Source organism: Vipera berus (genome assembly GCF_964194415.1).
Source record: "Vipera berus genome assembly, chromosome: 2".
Lineage (NCBI taxonomy): Eukaryota > Metazoa > Chordata > Lepidosauria > Squamata > Viperidae > Vipera > Vipera berus.
In genome coordinates, this window is record NC_138203.1 from 236,614,581 (window position 1) to 236,630,458 (window position 15,878).

At 41.8% G+C, this 15,878-nt stretch overlaps 1 protein-coding gene across 1 annotated transcript in view; it reads left to right on the forward strand.

The window, feature by feature from the left end:
• PLXNA1 (plexin A1) overlaps positions 1-15,878 on the forward strand; it is a 408,858-nt gene that overhangs the window by 39,211 nt on the left and 353,769 nt on the right. Inside the window, exon 2 of the mRNA XM_081315906.1 lies at positions 12,734-14,078. Within this exon, the coding sequence (XP_081172032.1) occupies positions 12,900-14,078 (1,179 nt within the window). The 5' untranslated portion in view covers positions 12,734-12,899. The remainder of the gene's footprint in view (positions 1-12,733; positions 14,079-15,878) is intronic.

Consider the following 15,878-nt stretch of genomic DNA (forward strand, 5'->3'; position numbering starts at 1 on the left):
TGGTCATGTGGCCGGCATGACTAGACGCCAAAGGCGCACGGAACGCTGTTACCTTCCCACCGTAGTGGTCCCTATTTTTCTACTTGCATTTTTACGTGCTTTCGAACTGCTAGGTTGGCAGAAGCTGGGACAAGTAACAGGCGCTCACTCTGTTACGCGGCACTCGGGATTCGACCCGCCAAACTGCCGACCTTCCGATCGACAAGCTCAGCGTCCTAACCCACTGAGCCACCGCGTCCCTTTTGCTCTTGGGGGCAGTTGTTAAAATACTTTTGAGAGTGAGGAGGCTGTAGCCTTGCAGACTGTTTTCTCTCTTTGTCTGCAATGTGGAAGAATAGCCTTAATAGTGTGGCAGTTGAGTTATTTTTTAGAAGCTAGCAATCTGCACTAAATTAATAGAGAACAAGTTAGGGTAGAAATGAGACATGTTATGGAAAATTAGCCACTGGCACAGCTTTCCAAGTTTAGTACAGCATGCCTGTATAAAATATATTTGTCTTTTTTGTGGCTCAGTGGCTAATGCAAACTTAGCCAATGTGGTTAGTTTATGGTGTAGGATATCATGGGATCCTAAGAAGTTGAAACATTTCACTAAACCATGGTTCATTTAAGTGTGATTTAGCATATTGCGGGAAAACAGCCACTTGATTGAGGTCATTTGAAAATTTCTTCACCAGAGATTACAGTGTCACCTGCTGCTGTGAGACAGGAAAGGGGATTTGGATTGAACAGGCATAAATATTGAGATCATGGCATTTTACCATGCCTAGTCAACAGATTAGAGTATCGTGCTTTTCCAGTCATGGGCCTCAGTGAGCTGCATCTTGCTGGACTGTATAATCTATGTGTTAATACTTACATTGAATGTTACAACCTCAGCAAATTGGGGGAAGTATGCATCTTGATTAGCTGCAGGTTTCTTTCTTAGTGGCACCCAGATCTGCTGCCACAAAAGACTGAAAAGTGCTATTTCTGGACAGGATCCAGCCGCGGAGTCCATGGCTGATCCCAGAAATGTTCTTGCCACTTGGTGCTTGAATTGCACAGCTGTGTCTGCTTTATTTGGACACTGATGCCAGTGTCACACAGCTTGTCTATCGCTCAAGTGGATCTGCATACAGCACTTAGAAGCCAAGGGTCTTGTGAAATTTGTTGCAAATTGGCTCATCTCCTTGCAGTTTAGCTTGCTTTCCCAAACCTAGGCTGAATGTTGGGATGATTGTATGTACCACTCAGTGGGCAACTTTGTGAGCAAAGCCCTGCATAAGAATTGTCTGGCGTTTCATGGGGGAACTGGGGTTTTGAATGGGAATAAAAGTGGAAAATCTGTACATGAAGCTGAACATCAACCTGACACCTGCTGAGCTAGGGAGAGATCTGTGGGCGGGTTAAAATTGCACTTACTATCTGGAATGCAAGCCAAGGGTTTGCTTGATTTACTGCTGTGTGTGCCAGAGAGGCAGAAAGGAGTTAACAGGAATGTAGCTCTCAGGATGCTGTTAAAGTCTGCAATTTGGTTTTTCCTGTGCTGCTTGCTGGTGGTAAACTTCCTGCTCTGATAATGGGAAATATGTGGTGTCAGATGTGCAGGGTTGGAAGAAGAGAGAATGTCTATATGTATATTTTCTTTCTTTCTTTCTTTCTTTCTTTCTTTCTCTTTCTTTCTTTCTCTTTCTTTCTTTCTTTCTTTCTTTCTTTCTCTCTCTCTCTCTCTCTCAAACACAGACACAGACAGACACAGAGACAGACAGACAGACAGACAGACAGACAGACAGACAGACAGACAGACAGACACACACACACACACACACACACACACACACACGAGGTTTCATCCTTACTTCATACCTCTGGATCTAATTCTTCCTATGGAAGTTTTTGTTCCAAGTGTGTTTGCCTCAGTCATACCAAGGTCCCTGATTCCACATGGTCTTGAACTGGGTCAGGGCGCTGCTTAGGAAACATGATGAAATTCAAGTATGGGGGCTACAGAAGAAAGCCTGTAGATATTCTGGCCCTGTAATTGCATGCCGTCTTCTGGAGTCGAGTCAACTGGAGCTGGGTTTGTGGTTAGTGTCACTTGTGCCAATGAAGCTGTTAATCCTCGATCAAACACTGCTGCTATAAGGGGTTTCTCTCCAGGGGTAGATATTCACCCCCACCTTAGCTAAATAAATAAAATATTCCAGAACATGCATACACACACTGCCCTTTTATGTCTTGAAGATTGTGTCGTAACTTTCTATATACCAGCCAGAATCATAAAAAGATAATATTTTATTCTTCTTGCAAACACAATCTTTCCCCTTCTCCCCTAGCAAGGATCCTAGGTAGATGGTGAGGTTGTTGTGTTCCACTGAGATGTTTGTCACATAATCCTCATGGAGTAGAGGAGTTGCTGGAGGTTATTTTGTCCCCAGTATGGAGATCTGACTGATGCCTGCAGGATGGTTTTCTCTGGTACCCTGACAGAGTAATAGAATCAAGCCGGAGGTGGTGGTGGCAGCGGTGGCAGCTTTCCTGCCTTGCTGTAGATCTTTGAGTCAGGTCACTATGTAGGACAAGGTTTTTTTTCACTTGTGCTCCTTACCTGCTGATTTAAAAAACAGTTTCAGAACGCAAGGTATATTTAAAATGAAGCCACTCTGATTACTCTGTATGACTGCTTCTATTTTATAACATCCAAGTGTTGAATGAGATGGACAGAACACTCCCCCCGCCCTTTGGAGCTGTATTTTAGAAGATGGAGATTTAGGGGTCTGCCGAGGCAAAAGCTGGGGCCTTCAACGTTACCTCCATACTTTGATCTTTGTTCTTTCAAAATCTGCTGCCACTGTTTCTGGTCTTACCTTTCTTGCATGGCAATTAAGATTGTTCAGAAAGATGCTTTGGGGACCTTGGGACTCTTTACTAGGTCCAGTTGCTTCGCAGCCACAAGAGGTTTTTTTTTTTAGGATTGCATTACCGTGGGAAGGAAAGGTTAATCCTTCTCTGCCTGTATCTCAGAGAGAATCACTTCACACAGCTGTTGTTGTTATTGTTATTATTTTAAAAGCACCCATTGTTGCCCTGTTCCTCATGAGACCTTAACACGCCTAAATACCACACGGGAACAGGCAGACTGGATCTGGCGCTTGGATCTGCAGTCTCCCCCTTCCCCCCCCCCCGTTCCTCCCCCCCCAGCATAAAATAGCTGATCTGCTTACACACAAAGAGCCGGATCTGATGTGAGGGCAAATGCTTGACTGTTGCCGTGTGGAATTTTTGCCCTGTGTAACACAATCGCCTACATTTTTTTGCTCCCCAGACTCACATTGCTGGCAGCTGACAACAAAACAGGTGTGGGGGAAACATGGAACAATGTGACCTCAAAATTCAAGCTATGCTGGCTTGGACGTTGTGGAGGTGGGGTGCAGATGATTGATGTTGCTGGAGTATGGCCTAAAGTTGGCCAAGTGGGTTTCAATAACAGAGAAGTAGTAAGGTTCCGGATAATTAAAAATAAAATTAAAGAGTGGATTCAAGAGAGGCCAAATAAGAAATGTGCTTAGTTCATTCTTATCTTGCATTGTCTAAATTAGAATCCTAATGGAACAAAACTATATCAAAACACAATTCTTTTTGGTTTAAATAAAAGCTTTACGATAAGTCAGGATTGGCACTAGAGTGAAAAGCTTCAAACAGCCAATAAATAAATATCTTTGAGGCCCAAAATCATTAGTAAAGGCAAGCAGACTTGGAGAAAGTCATTTAGACTGTCTGCCTATATGCACAGAGTGAGCTACTTTTGCAGGTTTTGTAGTATGTGAGTGAATTCCACTCGGCTTCTGGTGTGACCTATAAAAGCCCCAGGATCTTACCTAATTTCCTTGCCTCCCATTGATTGGCTGTCTGCTGGATTGCAAGAGTCAGGCATTGTTCCCTTGCAATTACAGATCTCATCCTTTATATATGGACATCACCCAGAGCAAACGTGTGCATGTGCTGATGTGCATTAGAGAAGACCCACTGTCTGCTTCTCCCAGCACTGCCATGAACCGTGTCCACAAGGCTTTATTCTATTATGAGCTACTCTGATTTTTTTTTAAAATTTTTGAAATATGGGAGACTCTTCTGAAAAGTGTGCATGGATTTAACTTCTGATTAAAGTGTTTCTGATTGTGAAACACTTTAGCTGTTAACCCCTCCAGAGAGAGGTCCTTGTAAAGATGACCCACGTTAGGGATCAGTGTTATTTTGGCATTAGACTTACCGTATATACTTGAGTATAAGCCGACTCGAGTATAAGCCGAGACCCCCAATTTCACCCCCAAAAACTGGGAAAAGTTGTTGACTCGAGTATAAGCCGATCCGCCGTTCTGCATGCCTCGGAGGCTGGATCCGCGCTCTGCAAGCCTCTGGGATCCTGGGAGGCCTAATGCAAGCACCAGCCCGCCTGCCTCAGGTCTCCCCCACCCCCAGATACTGGGCTTCAGCACAGCTGGCTGTCTTGCCAAAGAGAAACATCTGGGAAGGAAAACCCTGTCTTACCTCTTTCCCAATTCTGCCTCTGCCCTTCCTCCTACCAAGGTGTTCTGGGACTAGTTCCCTAGCCTTTTGGAGCTTTTGGTGTTCGCCCATCAGCTGTCTACGGGGAGGCAACAAAGCTGCCTCTCTAGGCTTTGAGAAAAGGCCCCTTGCACAAAAGGCAGCTTCAGGACGAGCTTCCAAAAACCCTTTCCTTCCTTAACGCCCTCCCCACCTTCCCCCAGAAAGCCATATTTCTTTTTTTTATTGAAAATTTTTATTGAAGTTACAATATTATCCCCTCCCCAACCCACCCCAGAACCCCTCCCCCTCCCCCATATTTCTTCAATAACAAAAACATAAAAAGCTGGTTGGGATGTACTCGCTGATTTCCCCCCCCCTTTTTTTAGATGCTAAAACTAAACTCTCCCTCTGCCTTCCAACCAATATCCCTTTTTAAAATCTTACCTTGGCTCCAGATGGAAGAGTAGAGGAACTAAGCTAGTAAGGAGAGAATTTTTTTCTGCAACTTTTTACTCCTGAAGTAGTAGTAGTAGTAATAGTAGTAGTAGGAATAATAATAATAAATCCCTAAAAGTTGTGCCAGAAAATGGAGGACGCTGGGTCTTTGCAAGTTTTAGCTGTCTGTCAGACTGCCTGAAAAGGGCGGCCTTCAGGCAGCCAGGCAGACAGCTAAAGCTTGCAAAGACCCAGCGTCCTCCATTTTCTGGCATAACCTTCGGAGATTACTTTAAAAAAAAACAACAAAAAAAACCTTCAGAGGAAAAACAGCTGCAGAAACATTTTGTCTCCTTGCTGGCTTGGTTCATCTACTCTTCAGCCAGGAGGGAGTCCAAGGCCTAGAGAAGGAGAGCTTTGCAGCATCCCTATGGACAGCTGATGGGCAGACAGCTGAAAGAAGCAGGCAGGCAGGGCGCGGAGGAACGGAGACCTGCAGGTCTCGGACGGCGGTGGCTTGGGAGAGGTGCGCGCGATCCCGGAAGCACCAAAGCCTCGGCCGCGCACAAGTCCTCGGTAAGTTTTTTTGTTGACTGGAGTATAAGCCGAAGTGGAATTTTTCAGCCCGAAAAGTGGGCTGAAAAATTCGGCTTATACTCAAGTATATACGGTAATTTATGTTGGTATTTTTTTAATATTCTGCTTTTTTCTTTTTAATTTTGTTAGCCACCTTAAGGATTTGCCCGAAACTACGATAGAGTACCAATAAGTACATGAAGTTAGCTTTTGCAGCCTTCCTATTCTGTAGAGACTTGTTTACTCTTTTATTTTGTGCTGCAGAGAAGGCCCAGTCCTACATCCTTATTTTCTGTACTGCAAGAGACAGCAAGGCACTTAACAAAACCTCTCCTGATTACCATGGTGCATAAATACATACCCTCAGGAGAAAACAATTTTGAGATCCGCCAGCCTTAAACTGTTTAAATAGCACCTTGAATAGGGAGTGGAGGAGTGGAGAGGCAATGCAGCTGATGCAGTATTTCCCCCCTCTTTTTCTTTAATGGTTAAAAGCCTAGGCTTTCATCAGCAATCTAGTTGTTGAAATGTATATCCATTCCAGTTTCAAGCTACCCTTTGGGGGCAGCTTTGCTAGGTGTTGAAAAGCTCACTTGTTTCAATGGGAAAGAATGAAAAATCTGAGCATATGAATCTGGGCCCTTGCAGTGGCCATTGTGTAGTTAATGTAGAAAAGCTGCAATTCTTTGTGCCCACCATTACCTGCCTCTGTGTGGGCTGAGTGATGGTGTACAAAAGTGCGGCTTGTGCATAAGGAATTAGGAAAGAATTCTTAAACAATATGCCGCTTTGAAAACTTAGGCTCTGCTCTGTTCTGCAATACAGTATGACAAATTCCTGGTGCAGCTCTCTAGCTAATAATAATAATAATAATAATAATAATAATAATAATAATAATAATAATAATAATAATAATAATAATAATAATAATAATAATAAAGTTGGGAGGGACCTTGGAGGTCATCTAGTCCAACCCCCTGCTCAGGCAGGAAACCTTATACCATTTCAGGCAAATGGCTGTCCAGTCTCTTCTTAAAAACCTCCAGTGTTGGAACATTCACCACTTCTGGAGGCAGGTTGTTCCACTGGTTAATTGTTCTAACTGTCAGGAAATTTCTCCTTAGTTCTAGGTTGCTTCTCTCCTTGACTAGTTTCCATCCATTGCTTCTTGTCCTGCTTTCAGGTGCTTTGGAGAATAGCTTGACTCCCTCTTCTTTGTGGTAGCCCCTGAGATATTGGAACACTGATATCATGTCACCCCTCACCCTTCTCTTCATTAAACTACACATACCCAATTCCAGCAACCGTTCCCTATATGTTTTAGCCTCCAGCCCCCTAATCATCTTTGTTGCTCTTCTCTGTACCCTTTCTAGAATCTCGACATCTTTTTTACATCGTGGTGACCAAAACTGGATGCAGTATTCCAGGTGTGGCCTTACCAAAGCATTGTAAAGTGGTATTAGTACTTCACTTGATCTTGATTCTATCCCTCTGTTAATGCAGCCTAGCTTGAAATATTAGGTAAGGAATACAATTGTCAGTAGGGAAGATTTCTGGAAAAAGCCTCTGGAAAGTTTTTGGGAAGTCACTGGAATGCTGAAGGTCATAGTGATCAGTTCTGGACGAGGAGCTTCTGTTTGCTCTCATGAATTGTTTGGAAATGGAATCTAATGTGTTTGAGGATGTCATTTGGTAGTTCCTTGTACCCTTTAAGGGTATAGTACAGGGGTGTCAAACTGCCGGCCCGCGGGCTAGATGCGTCATGCCAAAACCGTGCCCACCCCATTGCCGGCAATGGAGAAAAAGTTGTGATACATCGTGACACGTCATGTGACGTTGCAAGTTTGACACCCCGGTTACTGGAAAAAAGAAAGGACTTTTACTACAGTATTGGAGTTTTTGCAGTAAGCATCTGTCATTGTAGTCTGGAGAGGGATGTGCTCCATTTCCGACTGTTCCAGAGTGACAAATGATTCTGATCATTTTTACTGTAGATGTCTATAAATCTCTGGCTTCTGTTAAATGAGCTCCTCCTCCGCTGGAGGCAATCCTTCTCTCTAGCAATTTGTGTAAATAAAAGAAGAGGAGCGAAATGGGATGGAGAGAGGAACATAGATTTTAGGAGATCTTTTTGTAAGTCTTAAATACAAATTCCTCCCTTATGACTGAATCCTTGTTTCCTCAGTCTTATTTTAGCTTTTCTCAATTGGAAGGCCCTGCCTTTGAAAGGATGCTATATGGTTCTCTGGGTACGTGTGCAACAGTAGAAGAATTGCTTTTGAAAGGAGAAAATAACAATGAGGAAGGCATAGGCTCTTGTTGAGTGTCTCTAGACCTTTTTTCTCCAAATGGGATCTCTTATGTAGTTTGGTTGTTTTACTGAAGAATTTACTTCTACAAGGTACTAAATTGGAAAAGCTGATCTAGATCTATGGCTTCTTCCTTTGATGTTAATCCCAGGATATTAGTCTCAATAGTTAAATAACAACCAACAGTTTGAAAAGCTACATACAAACAAGATATCAGTATGTTTGCTCTATCACTGTAACTTTAGAGGATCATGGAGTTGCACACTCTTAGTTTTATATACACATTATTTATCTGTTTCACTTTGCTAGAGGCAGCTCATAATCTTAGCAAAAAATGAAATAAAATCTAAATGAAACTTCCTCTCAAAACTAGGGAGACGGTGTATGCATTGTGATACACACGTCAGAGATAGCCGTACGTTTCCTTCTGTTGGGGAAACTAGGTAATGTGAGGTGTGTTACATATTGGGGGAAGCTATAGATTTCCCCTCTATTTCACAGAGAGTAAGGCAGGGATGTCAAACTGCCGGCCTGCGGACCGGATGCATCACCGGGAATGGGGAAAAAGCTGCAATACGGATGTCGTGAGTTTGACATGTCTGAAGTAAGGGAAAAACTCAAATACGAGTGGAATAAGCTCTACGTCAGAGCTGGAAGTGAAACCTCGTAAAACAGACAAACTCTCTTTGCCTATTGTCACAACTCGTTTCTCTCTTTGTGATGGTCTCTGTTTTTGCTTCCTATCTTTATAAAAAGTAAAATCTCATTATTGGCTAACCACTCAACACACTGAAGTCTAATTAGGTAAATGGTGAAATGGCATGAACATTTCCCCTAGTTTCATGTGAGCTTCCTGGTAATGGGCAAGAGAAGAAAAGCAAAAATAAAACTGAAAACCGTCTCCCCCCCCCAAAGTTTCTCTTTATAGAAGCAGATTCTCTGTGGGAGAAGAGCTCTTGGACTTTTTCTCTGGGATCAGCAATTTCTTGGGATGAAGCTGAATGCCTGAGAGATTAGCCGAGGGCTTTTCTGTGTATGTGTCAGCGTTGCTAGTGAAATGGGTTGATTGCTATTTTGACAAGCTGGCTTCCCTTTATAGTCAAAACAAAGCAAGGTTGAGCCCAGACCCTACTTTAGCTTTGCTTTCTCAGTCTATGAATGGCAAGTCATTCAGCCTCTGTGGCCCATCCAGCATCAGCTCCATTGATATTGTCAAGAGGGAATGTGGCCTAATAGGTAGTAGAAGAACAGATGTTTGAAGGTCCTTGGTGCTGGGAATCAGACCAGTTCTCAATGAGCTTCTGTTTAAAAAAAGACAGATGGATTTTATAATTTACTAATGCAGATCTCTGAACATGTCAAATTACTAATCCTAATCCTAATGTGGAAGTGGAGGTCCTTGATTCTGCGATAAAATTTTCCACTGAAAAATCAGATGCATCCATGTAGATGCAGGCAAGATTGTAGAAATCATGATTCAGTAACTAAACTGTTAGAGCATCCCCTTGTGCGAGACGCTCAAGTCTCACATCATAAATATGCAACTAGGAGATTATGCTTTCCCCCCTTAAATTCTTTGTTGTGGCCTTGAGAGCCCATTCAAACAGTTAATGTCACAAAAGCTTCATGGTGCAGTGCCTAATGTTGGTGGAACACAACAGATTAAACTATTGTGCTTCTACCTATCCTTTTGCAAAGGTCCCCTCCTCTTTTCCCAATGGAGTACTGCATCGATGGAGAAACCCCCATAACCGTCCACTGCTTTCCCAATTGTGGTTTTCTATCTCTTGAAATTGCAGAGTTCCTTCTCTTTCTTAACCCTCTGATTCCCTTTTTTTCTAATCCTGATTGTGGATGCCTAGCACCCGCAATCTCCTCAGTTTCCGAGAGTAGAATAACACATTGGGCCATTCTTCTCCCCATGTCTCTAGGCACACAAAGAGAACCATAGCTAAAGAAGAAGAACTTTTCAACTTGAGGGAACTGGAGGAGGGAATCATTGATTTGGATCATTTTCTAGGATTTGATAATTAAGCTGCCGTTTTGTTTTTGTTTTTTTTTAAACAAACTTATATAGCTGCCTAACTCGCACACAGTGAGTCTGGGCAGCATACATATTAAATTATGATTGTGCTAGTTACATGGGTTTCAAAATTGATGCTTTATTGGTTGTTTTCTTCAGGATTACGTAGAATGGTAGTAGCACTTTGCAGGAGAATGTTTCGAAATCTGAGTATCGTTTACTCTGGTATAAGCATTGTACAAGTATTTAGGGATATGTTTTGACCTATCTTGGAAGGAAGGACAAGCTCACTTCCTACTTTTGTGAAGAGCAAAAAAACAACGCTATGCTCTTGAGTGTTTGGAATGGCAGTTCAGGGAATGAGTAATGTGGCTTCCCCCACCCATCACCCTTTAGTCTGCCTCAAGGCTAGTTCTGTGGTTTTGAGGTATGCGCTAAATCTAGGATAAGCTCAAGGCTGCCTTTTGTTACAAGAAAGAATCATTTGCCTGGGAGATGGGAAAATCTTGGAAGATCTTACAAGCAATCTTCTATGCTTGCCAGACATGGTTGAGTGGAGAGAACATTGGCACTTTCCCATAAAGGTCAAATTTTGAAAAAGTAACTGAGTATAGGCAAACAAACATTGATGAGATATAAAAGAATAACAGAGTTGGGAGGGACCTAGCAAGTCTTCTAGTCCAAGGCTTTTCAACCTTTTCACCCATTATACCACTTTTAGGTTATGACAACATCTGAGTACCACCAATCGCCTAGCAAGATGTCAAAAATTAATGACCCCCCCCCAAAAAAAAGGAAAAAAGTGATGAAGTACAGGTAGTCCTCGACTTACAACAGTTCGCTTAGTGACTGTTTGAAGTTACAATGACACTGAAAAAAGTGCCCTTCAAGCCACAGCCGAGTAAGACACCTGCCTGCCCACCTGGCAGCACTCTTCATTTTCATTGTTGTAAACATTTCTGTTGAGGATTGGCAGCGGGTGTGTGTGTGTGTGTTTGGTTTTTATTCCCCCCATCTGCTGGGTGGTTGCAGCAGGTTTTAGTCACTTCACATGACCCTGGGACACTGTGACCATCATAAATATGAATCAGTTGCCAAGCATCTGAATGTAAATCACAAGACCCTGGAGATGCTGCAACATTCCAGCTGATTGGCGCTTCTTCTGGGCTCAGCAAAAGTGCCAGGATCAGCGCCGAGCTCCAGCTGGATCCTGGTGCTGATCCTGGTGCTTCCACTGAGCCCTGACAGCCCCAAAGAAGCACTGATCCTGGTGCAGCTCCAGCCATTTCTCGCTCAGGCTTGTGCGGTGCTGCCACTGGTTCAGCTCATTCCCCTTCCCTGCTGCCGCTTTTCTAGGATGGTCGCATACCACCTGCCAGGTGCCAATGTACCACAGGTGGTACCCATACCACTGGTTGAAAAGCCCTTTTCTAGTCCAACCCCTTGCTCAAGCAGGAGATCCTATACCATTTCAGACTAATGGCTGTCCAATCGCTTCTTAACTATTTCCAGTGATGGAGTACCTGCAACTTCTGGAGGAAAGCTGTTTCACTGGTTAATTGGATATCTTCAAGAGCATTTTAATATATGCAGAATAGACTTTTGTCATGTTAGGAGATGTACTTTGTGGTTTTCTAAACATTTTGGTGTTTTTTTTTAATTTACCTTAAAATGTCACAAACCTTTATGTAAATAAGGCTCTTAGTCAACTACCAGTTATGTTGAACATAGAAGAAGTAATTATGTTTCTTAGATTGCTCCCTCAATATCTTTATAAATTTCATTCCAGAATCTTGGAACATGTATATAGAGGAAAATAGATTAAGGTGAAGGCTGACAAAGTCCATAGTCACATGCTTTATGAAGCTAACACATCATCATGCCTGCATGTGTGTAGCATTGATGTTGGTGGGAGACAAAGTAATGAATAATGGCTTATTTGTTTATGGAGATGGGAAGAGGTACAAATTCAGAAATATATTCCTTAAAACTGGAAAGAAATAGTAAGAATGCTGACTACTAAAAGATTTTATAATTACTTATTTCTTCATGATTGCACCACTTCATGCAAAATTTATAAGAACAAAGTGGAAATTACTTTCAAGTAACCATATGCATTATTCTATTTAACTCATGACACAAAGCCATTTAATTTTTTTTCTTGAAAGACAATCTGGCTTTTCAGTTAAGTATAATTAAGGATTCATGGACTTGTTTTAGTTATTGCATCATACAAATATGTATGGAAATTTTCCAGTATTCTTTTGTGAGAAATCAATGTTGTCGCCTTCAACCATTTTAAAACCATGAGAAAACTTAACCACATTGATATCATAGTAATGCAATGCAGTGCAATATAAAATAACTAGTAAGCATTCAGAACAATGATACAGATACACAAAACAGCTTAGAAATGGGCTAAAATAAGTTAAAAAAAGATTTAAGCCCAGTTTTTTAAAAGTTTTTTTTTTAAAAAAAGAAATCCCAGACCTTCACTTTATGTCTTTTTTTTCTTAATTCAAAAAATGTAAAATTAGTCCCTTGGTAACAGGATTCCAAATTTAACACTTCTAAAGTTTTTGCTGCCATTGGGGAAAAAAAGAACATTAAGCCAGTCCTCCAAACAATTTAGCTGCTTCTTTCTATAGTGAATTTACAAAACAGTCATGGGAACTTTAATGAGAAGAATGCAGAATGATGAACAAATACTATGCAATGCTTCTCCGAGACAGCTGAATATTTCAGCTATCTGAACCACCTCCATTCCTGAGATGTTTGTAACTGAGATTTTATTGTGCTTTTGTATTTTGAGTGGCACAACTGTTTGCCTAACCATGCTTGTTTTTGCATTTTTTTCTAGGGCCCTGTAGAATGCCAGCATCTATCATGTCCTGAATCTGGAAACAAGTGGAAAAAAAGAAGTTCGTCCACAGAAATTCACTCTTTCCTCCCCACTCCAGTTTTTGGTTTGATTCTTGTTTATTTTATAGTTAGATTAATGCATTGCTGGATGTGACTCTTCCACCATGTGGCTTCTAAGGCTAAAGCACCATGTGTCAATTAATATTTGGACCCTGCTGCTTCTGGGTAGTTTTTGGTTGCCATTGGCAAAAAGCACTACCAAATCCTCCTCCCCTTTTATGACTTTCCAGGTCACAGACTGGAGTTTGACACATTTGGTGGTCCACAACAAAACCGGGGAAGTATATGTGGGTGCTGTCAACCGGATCTATAAGCTTGCAAACAACCTGACAGAAATGCGCACACATGTGACGGGTCCAGTAGATGACAATGAGAAGTGTTACCCACCACCTAGTGTGCAGTCTTGCCCACATGGGCTAGTCAGTACCAACAATGTCAATAAACTGCTGCTGGTAGATTACTCTGGGAATCGTCTGATAGCCTGTGGCAGTGCTTCACAAGGTATCTGCCAGTTCCTACGCTTGGACGATCTCTTCAAGTTGGGCGAGCCGCACCACCGCAAGGAACACTACCTCTCTAGTGTCAATGAGTCAGGAACAATGTCTGGTGTTATAATTGAAGTGCAGAATGGACAAAACAAGCTTTTCATTGGAACTCCCATTGATGGAAAGTCTGAGTATTTCCCTACTTTGTCCAGCCGTAAACTGATGGACAGTGAAGAGAATGCAGAGATGTTTGGCTTCGTTTATCAAGATGAATTTGTCTCCTCCCAGCTCAAGATCCCATCAGATACACTCTCCAAGTTTCCCACATTTGATATCTATTATATCTATAGTTTCAGTAGTGAGCAATTTGTCTATTACTTAACACTGCAGCTGGACACCCAACTTACCTCACCCGACTCTACAGGAGAGCAGTTTTTCACCTCAAAAGTTGTCCGGCTATGCGTGGATGACCCCAAGTTCTATTCGTATGTGGAATTTCCCATCGGTTGTGTTCGAGATGGCATTGAATACCGCTTAATTCAGGATGCTTACCTCAGCAAGCCTGGAAAGGCCTTGGCCAAGCAACTGGGCATTTCAGAACAGGAGGACATTCTGTTCACAATCTTCTCTCAGGGGCAGAAGAACAGAGTCAAACCACCAAAAGAATCTGTCCTCTGCCTTTTCACATTGAAGAAGATCAAAGACAAGATCAAGGAACGCATCCAGTCTTGCTACCGTGGAGAAGGGAAGCTTTCTCTGCCCTGGCTTTTGAATAAAGAATTAGGTTGCATAAATTCCGTAAGTCTGTTTTTTTCTCCCCTCTTCTTTTTCCTGACTATAAAAACCCTTAGGGTTCCATATGTTCCATACTTGTTTCTCAGTCTGGTCTCCTATCTAGAGATGTAAGGGATGGTTCATTTTAAGTATCTTGGGGCAAGTAGTTATTTAATTAATATTGTTTGTGGAGACAGGGCTTATTAATGACTCCAAGTGCCTAAGAATTGGATTGGGATTTTCTGAATTTTGTAAGTGGGATTATGTGTGTGTGGGGGGGTTTCTTCCCACATTTGTGTTAAACTACTTAATAGGCATTGATATTTCTTATTCAGAATGAGAAAACCTATGCTGCCAGTTCTTGCTGTGGATTACTTCTGAAGCTTTCAAAAATGGCCTTAGAGAGATTGTGACTTCCCAGTCCATTAAAGTATGACCATGTTGATGTGGCTGGTTAAAGTTTTTGGCTTTGTTTACTTAGGAAGGAAAAGGCAGATATTAGGAATAAATATTGGATACTAAATATTCTTAGAGAAAAATTATTTAAAATGACTTCCTGCTATCCAGATAAATTTATATTGCTGTAGGTAGGTCAAGGATCTGTACTAACTTTGGTGCATATTTAGAGTTTCTTTTTATGTTTTTATGTATATTTTTTCCAGAAGCATAGATGGAAAAGCAGCATTCAAGCAGCTTCCCAGCTTGGGCATTTTTCTCCTTTTGCAAAGGTTACTTCCCAAAATTTCCAAGGCAGCGTTGCTCAAATTTTGGGAAGTCAATATACATGCATCTGGAAGGCACTAAAGCTGGGAAAGACTGGATGCGAGGCACAGGGACCAGGATTAAGTATGACAAACATGTTGGGCTGAATTTCTTTATAGCCTGCATTTGCTTTTGATTATTACTTCCATGGCAAGTTCTAACAGGTAAAGCTGGTGATTACACACCTTCCTTATCATGAGAACAGTCTTCCTGGCAGTCCAGATCCTTAGTTGGGTGGTCTTCTTGTAAAAGGAAAATGGCAAGTATTCCTGAAGTCACTTTGATGTGATTGATATTCACACTGCATCCAAACCTGATAGGATGTGAGATGGGATATCAGGCAGCAATTTGGTTTAGACCTATGGGAACACAAAGCAGCTGTATAGTCAACAGTCTTTCTTATTGGCAGGAAAAGGACTTTCCCAGCTCAGAGGTCTGTATAAAACACAACTGGAGTGTCAGTTTTTGAGGGCAATTAGAAATAAACTGTTGCCCTGCAGGGAATAAGATAAGTCAAAGAAAAAGACTGGAGATGTTCTTTCTCAACAAAGGGTAAGTTGCCTGGCTCTGTCCTAAGGGAGGTATATGCCATAGGCTGTTGCTAAGACAAACACAAGAGCTTTATTGCCCTATTCCATTGTGTAAAGCCTGTAGTGAGGCAGGGTGAGGAGCTAGCTTTGTTTTACTTAGTTGTATAGCTGGGTTCCTTTTTAGACTGTGCATACAATAGGGTGGGCATTTCAGATAGGACAGGAATGTAACATAAAAACTATGTAAAAATACAATATAAAAAGACCTTTCAGAAGTGGATAGGTATGGGCAATTTCACACAGACAAGGTTAATACACCAGAGACAGATCCGAGGTCCCAAGAAAATTGGCCTAACTCTCAATTGAAGAGTGATAGCTGCAGTGATTGAAATATGAGGGACTGGATCTCAGATTCCAGGGACTCACTCAATCAATCCTTGGATCAATACTGTCTTCAGATTTTGAACCAACCCATAACAGAACGGTTTAAGAATACCATCTGTATGATTTGGAATAAAATGATTACAATTTA